At 35.9% G+C, this 16,437-nt stretch overlaps 2 protein-coding genes across 3 annotated transcripts; both read left to right on the top strand.

Annotated features, from left to right (window-relative positions):
- On the top strand, positions 542–4,856 carry LOC109718924 (arabinosyltransferase RRA2-like). Its single transcript, XM_020245414.1, has 2 exons — positions 542–959; positions 3,403–4,856. The coding sequence occupies exons 1-2, from the start codon at positions 777–779 to the stop codon at positions 4,477–4,479; spliced, it is 1,260 nt and encodes a 419-aa protein (XP_020101003.1). The 5' UTR covers positions 542–776; the 3' UTR covers positions 4,480–4,856.
- LOC109713956 (mechanosensitive ion channel protein 3, chloroplastic-like) lies at positions 5,968–14,581 on the top strand. Of its 2 annotated transcripts, none has more exons than XM_020238286.1 (14): positions 5,968–6,147; positions 6,976–7,208; positions 7,305–7,364; positions 7,921–8,078; positions 8,911–9,031; positions 9,130–9,224; positions 9,315–9,428; positions 9,584–9,644; positions 10,115–10,264; positions 10,398–10,508; positions 11,321–11,488; positions 11,600–11,713; positions 12,504–12,560; positions 13,131–14,581. In XM_020238286.1, the coding sequence occupies exons 2-14, from the start codon at positions 7,131–7,133 to the stop codon at positions 14,298–14,300; spliced, it is 2,457 nt and encodes an 818-aa protein (XP_020093875.1). In that variant the 5' UTR covers positions 5,968–6,147; positions 6,976–7,130; the 3' UTR covers positions 14,301–14,581. The 2 variants fall into 2 exon arrangements, with proteins under 2 accessions (XP_020093875.1, XP_020093868.1); XM_020238279.1 differs by having other exon boundaries at positions 7,018–7,208.

Raw genomic sequence — 16,437 nt, forward strand, 5'->3', positions numbered from 1 at the left:
CATTAACTCTCCGTCAAATCATAAATAAAAAATTTTAAATAGCTCACATATGATTTATTGAATATTCATTTTAGTACTATGTGGTTATAGAGTTTTTATTTTAGTATCCTGTGATTTTAATTTTATCATTGATATAACGAAAAAATGAGTATATTTGAACTTTTTTTCATTTTTATTGAGATCTTCTCAACTTCTAATTTTTTTAATTTAATTAAATTACAAATTTTATAAATATTAATGACCCCATTAGTTATAAATTATTAATTAATCTAATTTTATTTATAAAAAAATAATTCAAATTATTAAATTTTATAAAATTATAAATATATTTAATAAAATTTTCAAATTGTTTAACTAAAATTACTTAATTCTATGTAATTAGGAGTTTGAACTTTGAAGTATCTCAATACAAAAAGAAAAAAAAAAAAAGTAGAGGGGAATCTTTCACAATGACCTACAATTGAAGGGTTCTTCGTACATTCTTACCAAATCAAAAAACCAAAGTTACTAAAAAATAAATTTTAAAAAAGCAAAAAAAAAGCTAATAAAAAAAATTGATCGTGGATCATCGTTCCCAAATTTGTAACCTTTATTTTCACACCCTCCTCTGTTCCCCACTTTCCCTACTTTGTCACCTCCTCCTCCTCCTTCTCCCCCTCCTCCTCCGTTGAATCCTTCGCATAGAGAAGTAAAAGCTCCTCCTCCTCCTCCTCCTCCTCTGCGTCTTCGTCTTCGTCTTCGTCTTCGTCTTCGGCGAGATCGGGGGGGCGACGAACATGGCGGGGCGGCGGGAGGGCCCGCTGATGCGGGGGGGCGCGCCGCCGCCCTCGCGCGGATCCCGCATCGCCATGGCCATCGCCGTGGGGATCCTCCTCGGCTGCGTCTTCGCCTTCCTCTACCCCGATGGTTTCTTCCTCCACTCCTCTGGTTCCGCTTCCTCCTACCTCCGCACCATCAAGGTACGTATATGCAGCTTCGATCCAATCCTTTCCGCTTTCCATTGTTGATTTTGAGTGTAAAATTGAAATCTTTGAGGGGAATATGATGAATAACTTTGATTCGATCCCTCTTTTCCCTTCCATTGTCGATTTTATGAGCTAATTCGATGTAAATTTGGAATTTTTGAGCGGAATACGATGAATTTCGTCTCTTAAGATCCGCGGATTGCTAGGGTTTTTGCAGTATGTCTCATAGTGATGTAACGAGATGTAGGTGTAGTAGTGTGATGTACAGGTATTGTGTTGAGTTGTTTGATTCAGTGTGGCTCATTGAGCTGCATGTTGGTGGAGATTGTTGCTGCACGAACTACTTTTATTTTGATCTCTGTATCAGAAAGATTCAGTGCAATTGTGAAGTATAGAACTATAGATCTAAATTCAATACCTGATAGTGGACTAGGATATGGTAAGAGAGAAATTATTTACCAAAACTGTAGTGCATTTCTACGAACAGTTGAAACGAGGCATCAAGTGCCTTTGAAATGTTGAAGTGGTAATTTTTAGCCTTCAAATCAGGTACCCTCTGGAAAACTTGGATGTTTTGCTAGAGATATATGCTTTTTTCGGCTACAAATATCCTGCTAGAAAACTTGGATATTCTACTCTAAACAGACTCTTTTTGAGAAATATTTTCAGCAAAACATATTCGTTCGCTTTGGAAATAGCTTCTTATCTAGCACTTTTGTGAAAGTTCTAGTTAAGCGGAACAAGCTCGTAGAGTCTGAAATAATAATGGTATCATGAAATTTTTTTAGTAGAATGGTCAGCCTTAGTTGAACCTAAATCAGATTTGACGTCATTCAAACCTACGTCCCGATGGGATGATGGGTCAATTAAGAAGAACCAAAACTCAATCCGAGAATCAACCCTGAACCAAATGAATTGAGCCTTAATTCATCCAATGTATCACCTCCAATTACTTTCCTCATTGTGTTAGGAGTTTGCTGTTGTTTGGAGCTTTTACTAGTTGTTACTATTTACTGGCGATATAGATTGTATGATGTCTCAAGTTTGACTTAATTGCTTTTTGTTGGCCAAACTTCGCTACTTCATTTTGTTCTCAATGCAGCTCTTGGACTACTTGTTGTGGTGATGGAGTTAACGGCCCGTAGTTTAGTAGTGAAGTAATGACAAGCTAGTTTAGTACATGCACATTATTAAGGGGGAAAATCTGTTGACGTAGACATACAATTTGGGAATCTTCAAAAGGCATTTATTTGGAACGACATATGAAACTTTGATGCTGAACAAATTAGTGAGACTTTCTAATGAAGTGTTAAGATTGCCATTATAGTGATCGTTGGGTCTATGGTACAGGGGTGCCAGCCTGTCGTTTCTAGAGAAACATATATTGTTGAATGGGGGTTAGTATTATTAGGAAATTATTACATGAAAAATGTGACGCTGAGTATACTAAACTATATGGCATGTCATCGTATGCCACTCAAGAAAACATGCTTGTAAGGTTTGAATATAAAGCATTTGTTACATGAATATTCATGGGTATCTCATCATTAGAAGTTTATCGTCACCCTTGGCGGTATAAGTTTGAGTCATTTGAGTCAAGCACATTGCGCAGTGCCCACATTACTTGGGATCATTTAAGTGTGATATTGGGTTATTGAAAACCACCTCCTCTTCTTTTCGAATTAGGAAACAATGAAAATCTGAGCATTATAGAGAGTTAACTCATCTGACTTTGCTACACTCCTCTGAGTGTATGCTGTTCTTTCTTCTATAATGGTTCTTGTATCAATTTCAATATTGTAAAGCAGCATCATTTCTTGCGAAATATTTTATATCTCATCCTGCAATTTTGTAAAACCATGCGTCCAATAATTTTTTAGTATTTTCTTTTTGTCAAAACTTTTTTAACTGTTGATGTTATGAAAGTTAGAGTTCTAATCAAAAGTGAACTGGCAATCAGAATTTTTTCTAATCAAAAGTGAACTGCCGATCAAAATTTAAGACTTTGCACCACAAAATATTTTTTGTTTTTTTTTTACCTTTTTTTTTTTTAGAATTCCAAATCAATCAAACTTTTGGTGCTTTGCATTTTATAACCTGGCTTAACTGTTTGAAATAGATGAGTCACCAAATCTATATAGCATTGGAGATTGCAAAGCAAGACAACCTAGTCTTTCTGTTTAAATTTGCAACTAATCTCAGCTACATTGAAGGCTTCTTGGCACTATAGGCAATAAATCACAGCTACATTGAAGATTTCTTTGCACTAAAGAAACCTGTACCAAAGTAGACATCCTGCTTGCATTTACTAGTTATTTTGTTCTTTTATTATGGTATTACCTTTTTCCTCTATTCTACCTACATAAAAGGCTTTAGTTAAAACTTATCTGTCATTAAGTCATTTTAAATGCTTTCTTTTACTATTTTGTATCTTTAGGTTGGTAGTTGTGAATCATCAGAGAGAGTTAATTCCTTAAAGTCCGAGTTGGCATCATTATCAGAAAAGAATTCAGAATTGAAAAAGCAGATTAAGGAGCTTACTTTGAGGCTTCAATCAGCTGGAATAGATACACTTCCCATCAAGGCGGGTCCATTTGGTACTGTGAAGGCTATTAGAACAAACCCGACCGTAACTCCTGATGAATCTGTGAACCCCAGACTGGCCAAAATACTCAAAGAGGTAGCCGTGAAGAAGGAGCTTATAGTTGCCCTCGCAAATTCCAACGTGAGAGAAATGCTTGAATTTTGGTTTACCAATATAAAAAGAGTCGGTATACCAAATTACCTAGTCGTGGCGCTGGATGAGAATATAGAAAACTTTTGTAGATCAAATAAGGTTCCTGTTTATAGAAGGGATCCAGATGAGGGCATCGACTCCATTGCAAAGACAGGTCAAAACCATGCAGTTTCTGCATTAAAATTTCACATTCTGAGGGAATTTTTGCAGCTTGGGTACAGTGTTCTTCTCTCTGATATCGATATAGTTTACTTGCAAAACCCATTCGATCACCTTTACAGGGATTCTGATGTGGAATCGATGAGTGACGGTCACGATAATATGACAGCCTATGGTTATAATGACGTCTTTGATGAGCCTTCGATGGGTTGGTCAAGATATGCTCATACTATGCGGATTTGGGTTTACAATTCCGGATTTTTCTACATAAGACCCACCATCCCCTCAATCGAGCTTTTGGACCGAGTAGCTTATCGGTTATCTCATGAGCCGAAATCATGGGATCAAGCGGTGTTTAACGAAGAGCTCGCTTTCCCCTCCCGTCCAGGACGTGATGGCCTTTATGCAGCAAGGAGAACAATGGATATATATCTCTTCATGAACAGCAAAGTTCTGTTTAAAACCGTTAGGAAGGATCCTAAGCTGCGCACGTTGAAACCAGTGATTGTTCATTTGAATTACCATCCGGATAAGTTAGAGAGGATGAAAGCTGTCGTGGAGTTTTATGTCAATGGAAAGAAAAACGCGCTCGAAAACTTCCCAGATGGGTCAGCATGATAAACTTTATTCTTCAATTGCAGCAGTCGCAGCAACACATCTTAACTTAATACTGAGATTCAACGAGCACCGAAGAAAGAATCATGTGAGTTGATACCAATCTCCGTGAAGTTACAATTGTTGACCGTATATTTACTGGGCCTTTCACCCAAACCGCTTTGTAGTAGTAACTGCATGTTTGAATTACCACTCAGAAGTGTTCTTTTCTATATGTCAACTTGGCGAATTTAATTTTGTCCTTGAGCTTAAATTGTATTTAAAAGTAGCATAGCGATTTCGATTGTAACTTTTATGCTATTTTGTGGTATTTTGGGACTTTTTGACAGAAATGAATGTTACGTGGATTTGGATGCTAATGAAATTCTCTTTCGATAGAAGGAAATGATCTTCTGATGAAGCAAATGTCCTTTGTGCCTGAAATGGAAGCTGTTGTATTATGCATCTAACAGTTGATCCGTTTGATCCATGCAATAGATGTTAAAAATTTAAATAGATGCATTTTATTTTGCCAATTATAGTCTTGTGAAGCAATAAAATCTTCTTTGAGTTTCAGGAGAGCTCCTTACATTATCTTATAGTTGCAGTGCATATATTAACTTATAAATCTACGAAAAGATCCTTGGTAGAGACTAGGAAAATTTTTTGTAAACAAATTTTAAAAGTCAGGAACATATATGAAGATGTGAATAGTCAAAAACTTTTTTAATAATTGTATTGAGAGTTAGGAACCTGTGTAAAAGTTTCCAATTTTTTAATCATTGATTTTTTTTTTAATGGTTTCTCAGTTCTACATATTCCTGAGTATCAAATGTACTTAAATCGTAAAAATACATAATACTAATTAACAATTCATGTGGGATTGTTTTAATTATATAATTGTTTTAATTGCATGTCCGAAGCATGAATTTGAATACCTCCAAACGCGAAAAATCCTATTTCTTTTTTTTTTCTAGTTATTATTATGATATAATTAATCCTCTTCTATTTTTTTTTCTATTTTAAAACTTTATAAGAGTAATTGTGTAATTACTAAATTCACTTAAAAAAAGGACTTATTAAACTATTTAATAAAATTTTAAAAATTAATAATCAAAATTAAAATTTTGATAGCTGATTTTATTTATATTTAATCCGCAAATTTTTGCTTACCATAAATTATTACTTTACGTATCCATGGTTGGTCATAAATTTGGGGGTGTTTATTGGTGGGCGATAACCCGACACGTGTGTAATCCAACCCCAGCGAGAATGGCGTGGTCGCTTACGCGGCGAGCGTTATCGCGACCGCCACGGGAGTATCTTTGCGAACGGTGTCGCATGCGGACTTGGTCGGGCCACTCAATCCACCGTCCGTATAGACTACAGTAGATCACTACCGTCCAAAGATAGACGGCGGAGAATGAACAGGAGAACATCGGACGGTGGATAGCGACCTTCCGCATGCGACACCTCCTCGCACGATATCACGTTTAGGGTGCCGTACCCGACCCTCGTCGTCTCCGATTACTCTCTCTCCTCCGCCTCCTCCTCCTCCTCCTCCTCCTCTCGCGACCCTTTTTTTCCTCTCCCAATTTCACAAGCTTCGAATAATTTGTGAAAGCGGTCGATCGTGCTCTCTCTCTCCCCCTCCCTCTCGCGCGCGCGCTCGCGCGCGCGCTTTGGAAAAAGGTAGGGTTTTGATTCCGATTCGTTTCCCCCGTCTCCTCGATTGTTAGTGATGGTGATATGCTGTGTTGAAATTTGATGAAGAAAACTAGGGTTTTGATGAGTATTTGCGTTCGATTCTGTTGTTAGTCGGTGAATATGATGGATTAGAAGGTGGTCTGGTCTCAAAATTACGGTCTCTCTGCGTGCATGCTTGTAATTGTGTTCTATTAGCTAAAGTTGAATGATTGAAGCTTAGCACGGTTGGTGGAGTCAGGTATTTGGATTCTGTAATGAAATAAGTAGGTAAAGTTGGTAATTTGATAGAAGAAGCAATGTGAAAATTAGAACCGTGTGCCTTGTAGAGTCTTTAGTATTTCTATAGTAGTTTAATTGGTTTTATGTTTAGACATTGCTTTGAAACTGATTAATTATGCCTCTTGTTGAATGAGGGAATCTAATTCCCTGTGTATAATCCAGAGAAAACAGTTAGAGTTGCTTTAGCGATGGTTTCAAATCTTAGGTGGAACGGCTGCAAACGACATGTTTGGATCAGTCCTGCCTAATTCAAAGTGAATCTAATATCTAAATGAGCTCAGCTACTGTCCAATAATAACTTGTTTTTGTTGTGTTTGTAGTATTGCCTTTGTGATTGAAATAAGTCTATTATTTACTTTTTATCTATCGATCTTCGACCACATACTAAATTTAGACATGGCATAGCGTAATTACCATTTCATTGTTTTAACTAGATAGTGTTTGTACTTGTCTAATTTGACCACTTAGCCCCTTTTTCTTTGTTATTTAGCCCTTTTATGTCATTCTTTTGAATTTTCTTTATTTTTCTGACAGACTTTTGGGGCTTTGTGTCACCCACTGTACCATTGGTTACAGGAACCTTGGCTGGCATCAATCAAAAACTTCCAACATTATCTGAGGGTGTAAAGGAAAGAGGATGAAATTAGACTGCTATCAGTACTGTTAACCTCATATACGCTCTGTTATAAATGGCTGCTGGAGCTTCCTTTCATTTGTTCCATGAAGTGGGGATCATAAGAAAGCTTCGCCGAATAGACCAATTTAAGGTCTAAATTTTGGTTTGGGAGTGATATCTCTTTTTTCCCCCCATTATACTTTCTTTCTTTTGTTGATGCGCAACTTTGTGGTTATGATTCTTTCAGCCCTCAGAAGTGAAGAGCTGGCGCCACTTGCCTAATGATTCTTTTTCTTCATGTGCCTTGGTATGGCTACTCTCTCTCTTTCTTGGCCTCCCTTTTCAAAATGAAAATAATCGACAACTTTCCTTTGCCAATATGATGCTATCACATTTCAAAATGCTTTAGTAAGGATATTACTTTGTTGACTGTTCTAATGACCGTCAACATTACTATCTTACAAAATATGTCATAGAGAAATTTAGTAAGAAATTTTTGTCAATTTATTCTATTCCTTAAAGATAAAGACTTGTGTGAATTATTGATTAATGCCTTTTCAACTTGTACTATTTTTATGAATTTATGACTGTTGCAACTTGATCTATCTTTTATCAACAAGAATATTAATGCTCTTTGTTTTAATTATTTTTCATTTTTGTTTTTAAACCTATCTATCACATTCTGTTCAATAGATCTTTGGCTTTCATTAAACCTAATGGTTATTCAGCATTTATAGTTTATGAAAATTGTGTGATTATTAATAGTAAAAATGCCTAATTGAGAACATCATTGATTATAATTGCATTTAAAGTTTCTCTTTTTTTTTTTTCTTTCTTAATGTGTTTTCACCTTCTTTTTGCAGAGGCAGGATATTTGGAGCCTCAGTATATCAGATAGGGTCCATAGGCCGATCGTTTGTATGCCTTACAGATATAATGCTCTGACGTGTCGATCTTTTGCTCTACCAACTTCTTTGATGGAGAGCCCTATAGTAAAGTGCACCTCTTCAGCATTAACTAGGTACCATCCTTCACTATTTTTATCATGTTTATGGTGCATTAATTTATGCCAAGTTGTTGCTAACTGCTACAATTTTTGCTGTTTTAGTAAGTCAAATGTTCCTTAACTGGTACTGATTTTATTTGAGCTCATGCTTAGTTTATCTTGCTAAGGAGGGTATTGCAACTAATCAGAAGAGTATAGTAAGATAAAGGTTGTACTTGCTTAAAGAGAGCAATGGGAAGCTATATGGGCATGGAGAAAGAACATATCAAAAACAACTCTAGTGCTTTATTATTATTATTTTTTGGGGCCGCGAGAGATCATAGCTGCTTCTATAGTTGATGAAAAGAAGTAGGATGGCTGGAAGGTGCAACTATTTGTGTAGCTAATTTCCACCCTTTCCTTTATTTTGACAAATAACTTAACCTGTTACCAGGTCACAACTCTCTACAGTGCTATAGGCCTGAATAAGGCCTTAAGTTTATCGTACTATGTTTTTGTGGAACCCATGTTCAAGTCAGCTTAATGCCAGCAAACATTTACTTGTGCTTTTTTTCTTTCTTGAATTTTGTGTTTGGAATTGATGAATGAAGGTTTCATCTATTCCTTTCCTCCTTTCTTGATAATCTGTATTGCTATGCCAAGTACAACTTTATTTTCTCCTATATTTGTTTACATTGGTGAGTTAGTGTACACAGTGTTAATAGGCCTTGGTCCCCAAGTACCCTTTTAATCATGGCTAATGTTTCTAGTAAGTTAATATAGAGAAATCAAATTACTGCATGTAGGTTTCTCTTTTGATTTTCAAACATAGATGTAAGAGAAACTTGATGTGCTTCTTCTCCTACAGGTCATGTAAGACTTTGCTTGCAAGCCCTACCGCTGTGCAATTAGCTCCTGCAATTGGAATCATTGCTTTTGCTGTGTGGGGACTCATTCCTTTGATCCGTAACATCAATAGCCTCTTTCATGTATGTTTCTAATGCATAATTTCATGCTGATTCCACAGTTACAGCTTCACTTGCCAAAGTAATAGAGAAAACTTTTTCTGACAATGTCTTATCAACAGAATGAGGGTAACTGGAAAAAGAGTAAAGCATATTATGTTTCTGCCTCCTATATTCAACCTTTGTTACTTTGGGCTGGAGCAATGCTTGTTTGCAGGTATGGAACTTGGAATCTCCCTTTTTTAAACCTAAACTTTATTAAGATTTTTCAGTCAATCTCTTGATCTTTTTTTCTGGTTATCTTTAGGGCATTGGATCCAGTTGCTCTTCCTTCAGAAGCCAGCCAAGCGGTCAAATTGCGTCTTCTGAATTTTGTTAGATCGTTATCAACTGTCCTGGCCTTTGCCTACTGTCTGTCAAGGTGAATATTCGCCGGTTATCATATGAATTCTCATCACTGATTAACCATTGTTCCATCGACTTATGGGAAGCATCTTTTTGTTGTTCGTTATAATTCTATTTTTTCCCCCTTTAGAAGTTTATATCTTATTCAGTTGTCTTGATCATTTGTTACAGCCTGATTCAGCAAACACAGAAGTTCTTCATGGAGACAAATGCCACTGATGATACTAGAAATGTATGATCCTGCTATGTCTCATCAACCAAATGGCATCTATATTTGGTTTTTTGTGTATTTCCCTGGAATCATTTGACGTTGCATATTTGTACCTTAAGTTAAAGGCAAAATTATGCCAATTTCTTAAATATTTGCTACTGTCATAGTTATAGGACATCATTTGTGAAAGTCTTAATAGTAATGCCAGTGAAACATCTAGTGAAAAACTCTAGCAACCCTATCTCTTCTCAATTCCACCCTCTAGAGCTTCTCAAAAGAGGGAAAAAGGGCCACCGTACACGTCGGTGAAGTCATTTGATGAAGATTGGAAAGAAAACTTGAGAGGAAATAAAATTTCATTTTATGATCCTTTTCATACTTTTTTTGTCTCAATAAATACTAACAACAAATTTCTGACAAAAATTATTCTGATCTGTATAGTTTGTTAATATAGTCTCTCCACAATGATATGCTTATTTATTATTGTACAGATGGGTTTCCAATTTGCTGGAAAAGCTGTGTATACTGCTGTTTGGGTTGCTGCTTTTTCTTTATTCATGGAGTTGCTGGGGTTCTCCACCCAGAAATGGATCACTGCTGGAGGTCTTGGTACAGTTCTGCTGACTCTTGCTGGTCGTGAGGTACCGCTTGATATTTCTTTTTCTACAGAAAGCTATTTTCTAGCTTATTTTTCTCGTTGTATTGCCTTTTGTCTTTGAAATGTTAAATCCTCAAACCTCTTTGCTGAGTAGTTTAATGAACTATCTGAGACAGATTTTCACCAACTTTCTCTCAAGTGTTATGATCCATGCAACGCGGCCATTTGTAGTAAATGAATGGATTCAAACTAAGATCGAGGGCTATGAAGTTTCTGGTACCGTCGAGGTCAGTTTTAATTTATGATTCGTAACTACAATAAATTTTGCCCGTCCTTGAAGGGAAAAAAAAAGAAAAATGTCGAGATCTTTTGGTGCTGTATCTGTGGCTACTACTCGATCCTTTTAATTTGGGCCTGCTTGGCCTGGCTGGTGTTTCTACAAAAAGGCTTTAAAGTAAAGCTGTGTGAAGCATTAATAGCTTTTCATGAGAAACCTCCTAACAGTTTCTTGCTACAGCAGAAGTAGAAGTTCAAATTTGAGGTTTTGCTTTTTGAGGACCTAAAAGCTCATATAGCTTTGCGCCACAGCAAAAGATCTGGACCTATTGGAGTTGATTAGCTATTCCAAGAAAGAGGCACTTAACTTAATAATAGCATGCTTTTGCATGGGGCTTTTTTGTGTGAGGGACTCCCTCTCCTAACTATAAGTTTGATAGCGATAGATAGATTTAACTACATCATTGGACGTCTCTTTGCTCCAAGGGAAAGTGAGACCTCCTCTTCTTACTTTGCCTAAGTTAGAAGCCATTAAGAAAACTCAATTCTTACTTATTAAATTGACCTTCTTTTACAAAAGAGTAGAGCCTTTTATTTATAGGCCTAAAATTATTATAATAATCCTAATATAATAAGAAAGAATAGAATAAAACAAAAGATATTCCTAATCTAGTAGATATCTTAAATAGAATATTTTTTTCTAATCTAATAAGTAAAAGGACCTTAATCTAATAATGAAAAAACTTTATATCGGGGTCACTCTAGAATTTGGGGTGATCACAACATTTTGATCGTGACAACTGCTTGTCCTGCTGCATTTCAGCATGTTGGTTGGTGGTCTCCAACTATTGTAAGAGGTGATGATCGTGAAGCAGTCCATATTCCTAACCACAAATTTACAGTTAGCGTCGTGAGGAATCTCAGTCAAAAGACTCACTGGCGTATTAAGACCCATCTTGCAATTAGCCACCTGGATGTTAGCAAAATTAATGTGAGTAACAATTTGAATGATATGCATTTTGAGTTTTATATTCTTCTTTCACTTGTTCTATATTTGAATTGCCCTCTTTCTCAGTAGTAAAATAAGATATTGTTTTTGCAGATCATTGTAGCTGATATGAGGAAAGTCTTGGCTAAAAATCCTCAGATAGAGCAACAGAGATTGCACAGAAGAGTATTCTTGGAGAATGTTGATCCGGAAAATCAAGCTCTTTTGGTAATAATTCTTTGCTAATATGAAGTTCATTCTGTTCAAAGTTTTCAGTCTCCTTATTCTTATGCTGCAGTGCTCTTTTGGTAATAATTCTTCGCTAATATGAAGTTCATTTTTGTTTATACCTATATATGTTACTTGGAATAAATAATCTGATGTCTTAAATTTAGAAAGAAATATATTGTGCTTTCTTGGGATTCATTCAGATCTCCATTTGTAGATTTAGTTGCTTTTCTTAGATACATTGAGTCACAACTTTTTGGTATTTGTTCAGTTGCTATGTTTGATCACTATGGCGCTTTGATATCAATATTCAGTTGCCTCCTATTTAATGCTTTCTTTCTGGTAGCTTCTTTTAATTTTATTTCTTTTCCTTCTCTGACTCTCTACCCTTCTCTTATGCTTACTCCAAATGATTGTGAACATTTTGCAGTTGCTAGTCTAGAATACACCATCTGGAGTGTCTGGTATTTGATTCGTAGTATGTTAGTGGGCACTCTCTCTTCCTTGTGAACTTCTTTAATAACAAGTTAATGCAGACATAAGTTGGCAGTTGATGGCAAATTCGCCCTTTTCCTCTCGTTTCACTTCTCTGCTGTTCAACTATTGTGTGGCAGCAATTGATTTTGAGGGTTGCCATGAGCTTTTGTTTCCATTGTATTTATTATACCTGATCTTCTTGTAATTTTGTTTTTTGGATTGTTAATTTTCACTAATTATTACTTTTGTGATATCTCATAGTTTGTTAATTAACTTCTTGATGTTCTCACATCATCATTCCATTTCTCTGCAGATTCTCGTTTCTTGTTTTGTGAAGACTTCACGTTTTGAAGAGTACCTCTGTGTTAAGGTGGGATGCTATATCTGTCTTGTGAAGCATATGATGATCAACTGTTTCTTTTCTCATCTTTTTCATGGTTTGTCCAACTAGTATTATTAATCTTATTGATGTTTCTTATGCTAGATTAGTGGATAAATTCTTCATGATTGGCTTATTTATGGTTTGAAAATAAAGATACTAACAATTCTAGATATAACTGTAATTATCTGTTCAGTCCTTACGAGAAAAAAAACATGATTTAAATTAGATGATATTTGGTCGGAAATAAGATCTTTTTCCTGGAAGAAGAAAAAATCTTTAGTCAAATATTAAATTGTCACTAAAAGCCCAGTTTTATTGCAGTATCAGTTACTCTTATCACATTTCCCCTGCTCTTTTCCTATTTCATTGTTTGTCCATGACTCTTTGTTATCATGTTGTGGTTCACCCTGATTGTCCCATTAATTTCTGTTTCCTACATATGGTATACTAAAGAAGTTTCCAATATCTGCTCTTATCTTTGAAAAAACTTTTTTTTTTTTTCCTTTTATCAGCTCCTATTACTTCGCATTCCTAACAAATACTAAACAAAATCAACAGGAAGCAATTCTATTAGATCTCCTCAGAGTAATCAGCCATCACCGAGCAAGGCTGGCCACTCCAATCCGTACGGTGCAGAAAATATACGGTGACGCCAACCTGGAGAACATTCCCTATGCAGAGACCATCTTCTCCCGTTCGAGTGCTGCCGCCAACCGACCATTCCTTCTGGTCGAACCATTGCGGAAAATCAACGGTGAGGATAAAGCCAAAACCCGTCAAACACCTCGTGAAGAGCAAACGCCAAAAACTAGTGCACCGCAAGACCCCAAAGTAAGTCCATCGGGTAAACATCAACAAAAGAAACCAAATTCAGGAGATAATCAGCCTAAGAACTCTACAAATGATCCTCCCTCTAAGGAAAGCTTGGACTCCGATACCAAGAGTGAGGCTGTAACTGAGCAAGTTGATATTAATAGTACTGTTCCTCCGGTTAAGATTAGGAGTGAGGGTGAAATGGTGAATGCCAAGAGTGAGGGTGAAAGGGTGAATACTAAGAGTGAGCCCGAAAGGGTGAATACCGTGGGTGAGGCTGTAAGGGTGAATGCTAGTAATGAGGCAGAAAGGATGAATACCAAAAGTGAGGTTGAAAGGGTGAATGCTAAGAATGAGGTGGTGAATACTAAGGGCGAGGTCGAAAGGATGAATGCTAAAGGTGAGGCCGAAAGAATGAGTACCAAGAGTGAGTTTGAAAGGGTGAATGCCAAGAATGAGGCGGTGAATACTAAGAGTGAGGACGAATGGGTGAATGCTAAAGTTGAGGCCGAAAGAATTACTAAGAGTGAGGTTGAAAGGGTGAATGTTATAAGTGAGTCCGAAAGGTCTAGTGCTAAGAGTGAGTCCGAAAGGGCGAGTGCTAAGAGTGAGGCTGAAAGGGCGAGTGCTAAGAGTGAGGCCGAAAGGGTGAATACTAAGAGTGAAGACGAAAGGGTGAATAATCCCACATCTTCAGGTGGGAGGCCCGTCTTTGAGGACAATATTGTACTTGGTGTAGCCCTAGAAGGTTCGAAGCGGACTCTTCCTATTGAAGAAGGGATGAGTGCAGGATCTAATTCATCGGATACAAATGAGCAGGATAAGACTGGGCCTTCTCCGCCTATTAAGGACAAGGGTCAAATTCCAGCCGTTCCTGGCCAAGCGAAGGTTGACCAGAGGGATCAAGCGAGGTGATCTCTCTGGTTAAGATTTCGGCAAATTGACTGACATGATCATTGGGCGATTTGTTGCAATTCTTTTTTTTTTGCAGATGCAGCATTTCTTTGAAAGCCATTTTCTGTACAGATTGGTAAAATATGCTATATTTAGTTCAAAGTGTTAGTGTATCCTGTTGTGTTTCAATGGTGGATACTGTATCAGTACACTAAACTTATCCTTGTGATTGTTTTAAGGAGACTTTATTTTGATTTAAATTTGGTGTTGCATTTTGTTTTAGGAATATAAATTTTAAATGATATTAGCCTTGTTCTTCCAATTTTTTATTTGTGATCATTATATGTTGACATTCGTTCTACTTGAACATGTTTTATGCCCTGGGCAAGCTGATTTTTGTAGCAGCATTATCTGAGAAATGTAGCTGATTTTTTCTTTAATAGAAGTTTAAGATATTTCTCAATTGAGCAATGTTATCCGTACATCCTTTTGGTAGAGATGTAAATCTTACGTCCATTGCCTTCTTATGGGTTATATTAACTTCCTTATCCTACCTCTATTTTTTTAGGTTTTTTGAGGTTGTATTAGCTCTTGTTTAAGGGCGAGTTCATTACTGAAAAATAAATAAAGTGGATAGTATATTATTTTTCTTCTTTAGTAAAAAAAGAAAAGAAAAATCTTGAATTCAAGGATGTAAGATGTACACTGTTGTACAGGAGTGTATTGATAGAATTTTTCTTCTCAATTTGAGCACCACTTTGTTAAGGAAGATAATGCTAAGTGGTGAAGGAAAAATATTGAGGTGATTTCGATCTCAAGAACTTACTTAGTCTCGGGTCTTAACTACCAAACCCTAGAGTAATCGGTCGAGACGTCCGGTCAACAATCAGGAGGTCGTGGGTTTGATCTCCACATTCACGTCTAAAAATGAAATGATTTAGCCTTTGGTTTCTTGGGATATTTAATGTGACTACACTAGAAGGGCTTTTGTGGAACAGTAAAAAAATTTTAAAAAGAGTGAAGCATTTTTGGGGCTAAAATGGATGAAAGGTCCCGGTATTTTTAATTTAAATACTAAAGTTCAGAACTTCTAGATACTTTATACTTTAGTTCTTGAATATTGGAAAAGGTAAAGCCTAGACTCCAAATTTTGCTATAATTAACAATAAATTAATCAGAACAGTGTCAAAAGTTTTTTTTAAAAAAAAAAGATAGCATCTTATTCATTTTATTTATTTATTAAAAATAAACTCAGCAAAAAATACGAAGCAATTCTTAGCCTTCTGCGACAGAAACCGTTTATAGAAGCGTCAGAATTATTAATATGTCTTTAAAGCGCAGTACTCAATAAATACTTCTGTAAGAAGGTCAGCTCGATCAACCAGACCTTACGATCGAAAAGTATGTGTACTTAAATTGTATACATGTTTAGTTACATACTCACAAAAGAGAAGGGAATATTGCTCGATTGATCACAATTAATCTCTAATCTTTATCTGAGTTCTCAATTAGTTACATAATTAAAAACATAATTATAAGCATTAAATATTTACGTGCACATCAACTTTTCGGTTTCAAAAATTGAAAACTTAAACAAAAGGAATAATTAACTCGAATAATCCCTCATTTTTCTACAAAACGCTTAAATAAGTGATTTTTTTTTTTTAACACAACACTTTATTAGCCGGCCAAGGAGAAGTAGCAAAGATTCCATGAATAAGTTGCTTCTTCTAATTAAGAGAGTAGAACCACATAAACTTGTTGGTAATAATAATGACAAAAATATTGTAATATTTTATTTGAATAAAAAATTGGCACCGTATACAATTTGGAGCTCAAAACAATTACAAACTCGAAACATTGATCTCTCCGTAGTTGCTAATTAAGAGAGTGACATCCCATCTGTATAATAATTCTTTGAATCCTTCTCTTATGATTTGAGGGAAACAACTTAGCCTTATTAGTATTTTTTTTTTATTATTATTGTTAGTTGAGTGTCCTAATTAATTAATTAGATGGTGTGTTTTTTTGTATTTAATAAAACGATTAGTGGGAATCAGGTCACGCAATGGATAGCAAAATGCATAGCGAAATAATACATCCACTCTCGTTTTTGCATTATTATTATTATTATTATTATTATTATTATTACTACTTA

The sequence above is a fragment of the Ananas comosus genome, linkage group 1 (genome assembly GCF_001540865.1).
Source record: "Ananas comosus cultivar F153 linkage group 1, ASM154086v1, whole genome shotgun sequence".
Lineage (NCBI taxonomy): Eukaryota > Viridiplantae > Streptophyta > Magnoliopsida > Poales > Bromeliaceae > Ananas > Ananas comosus.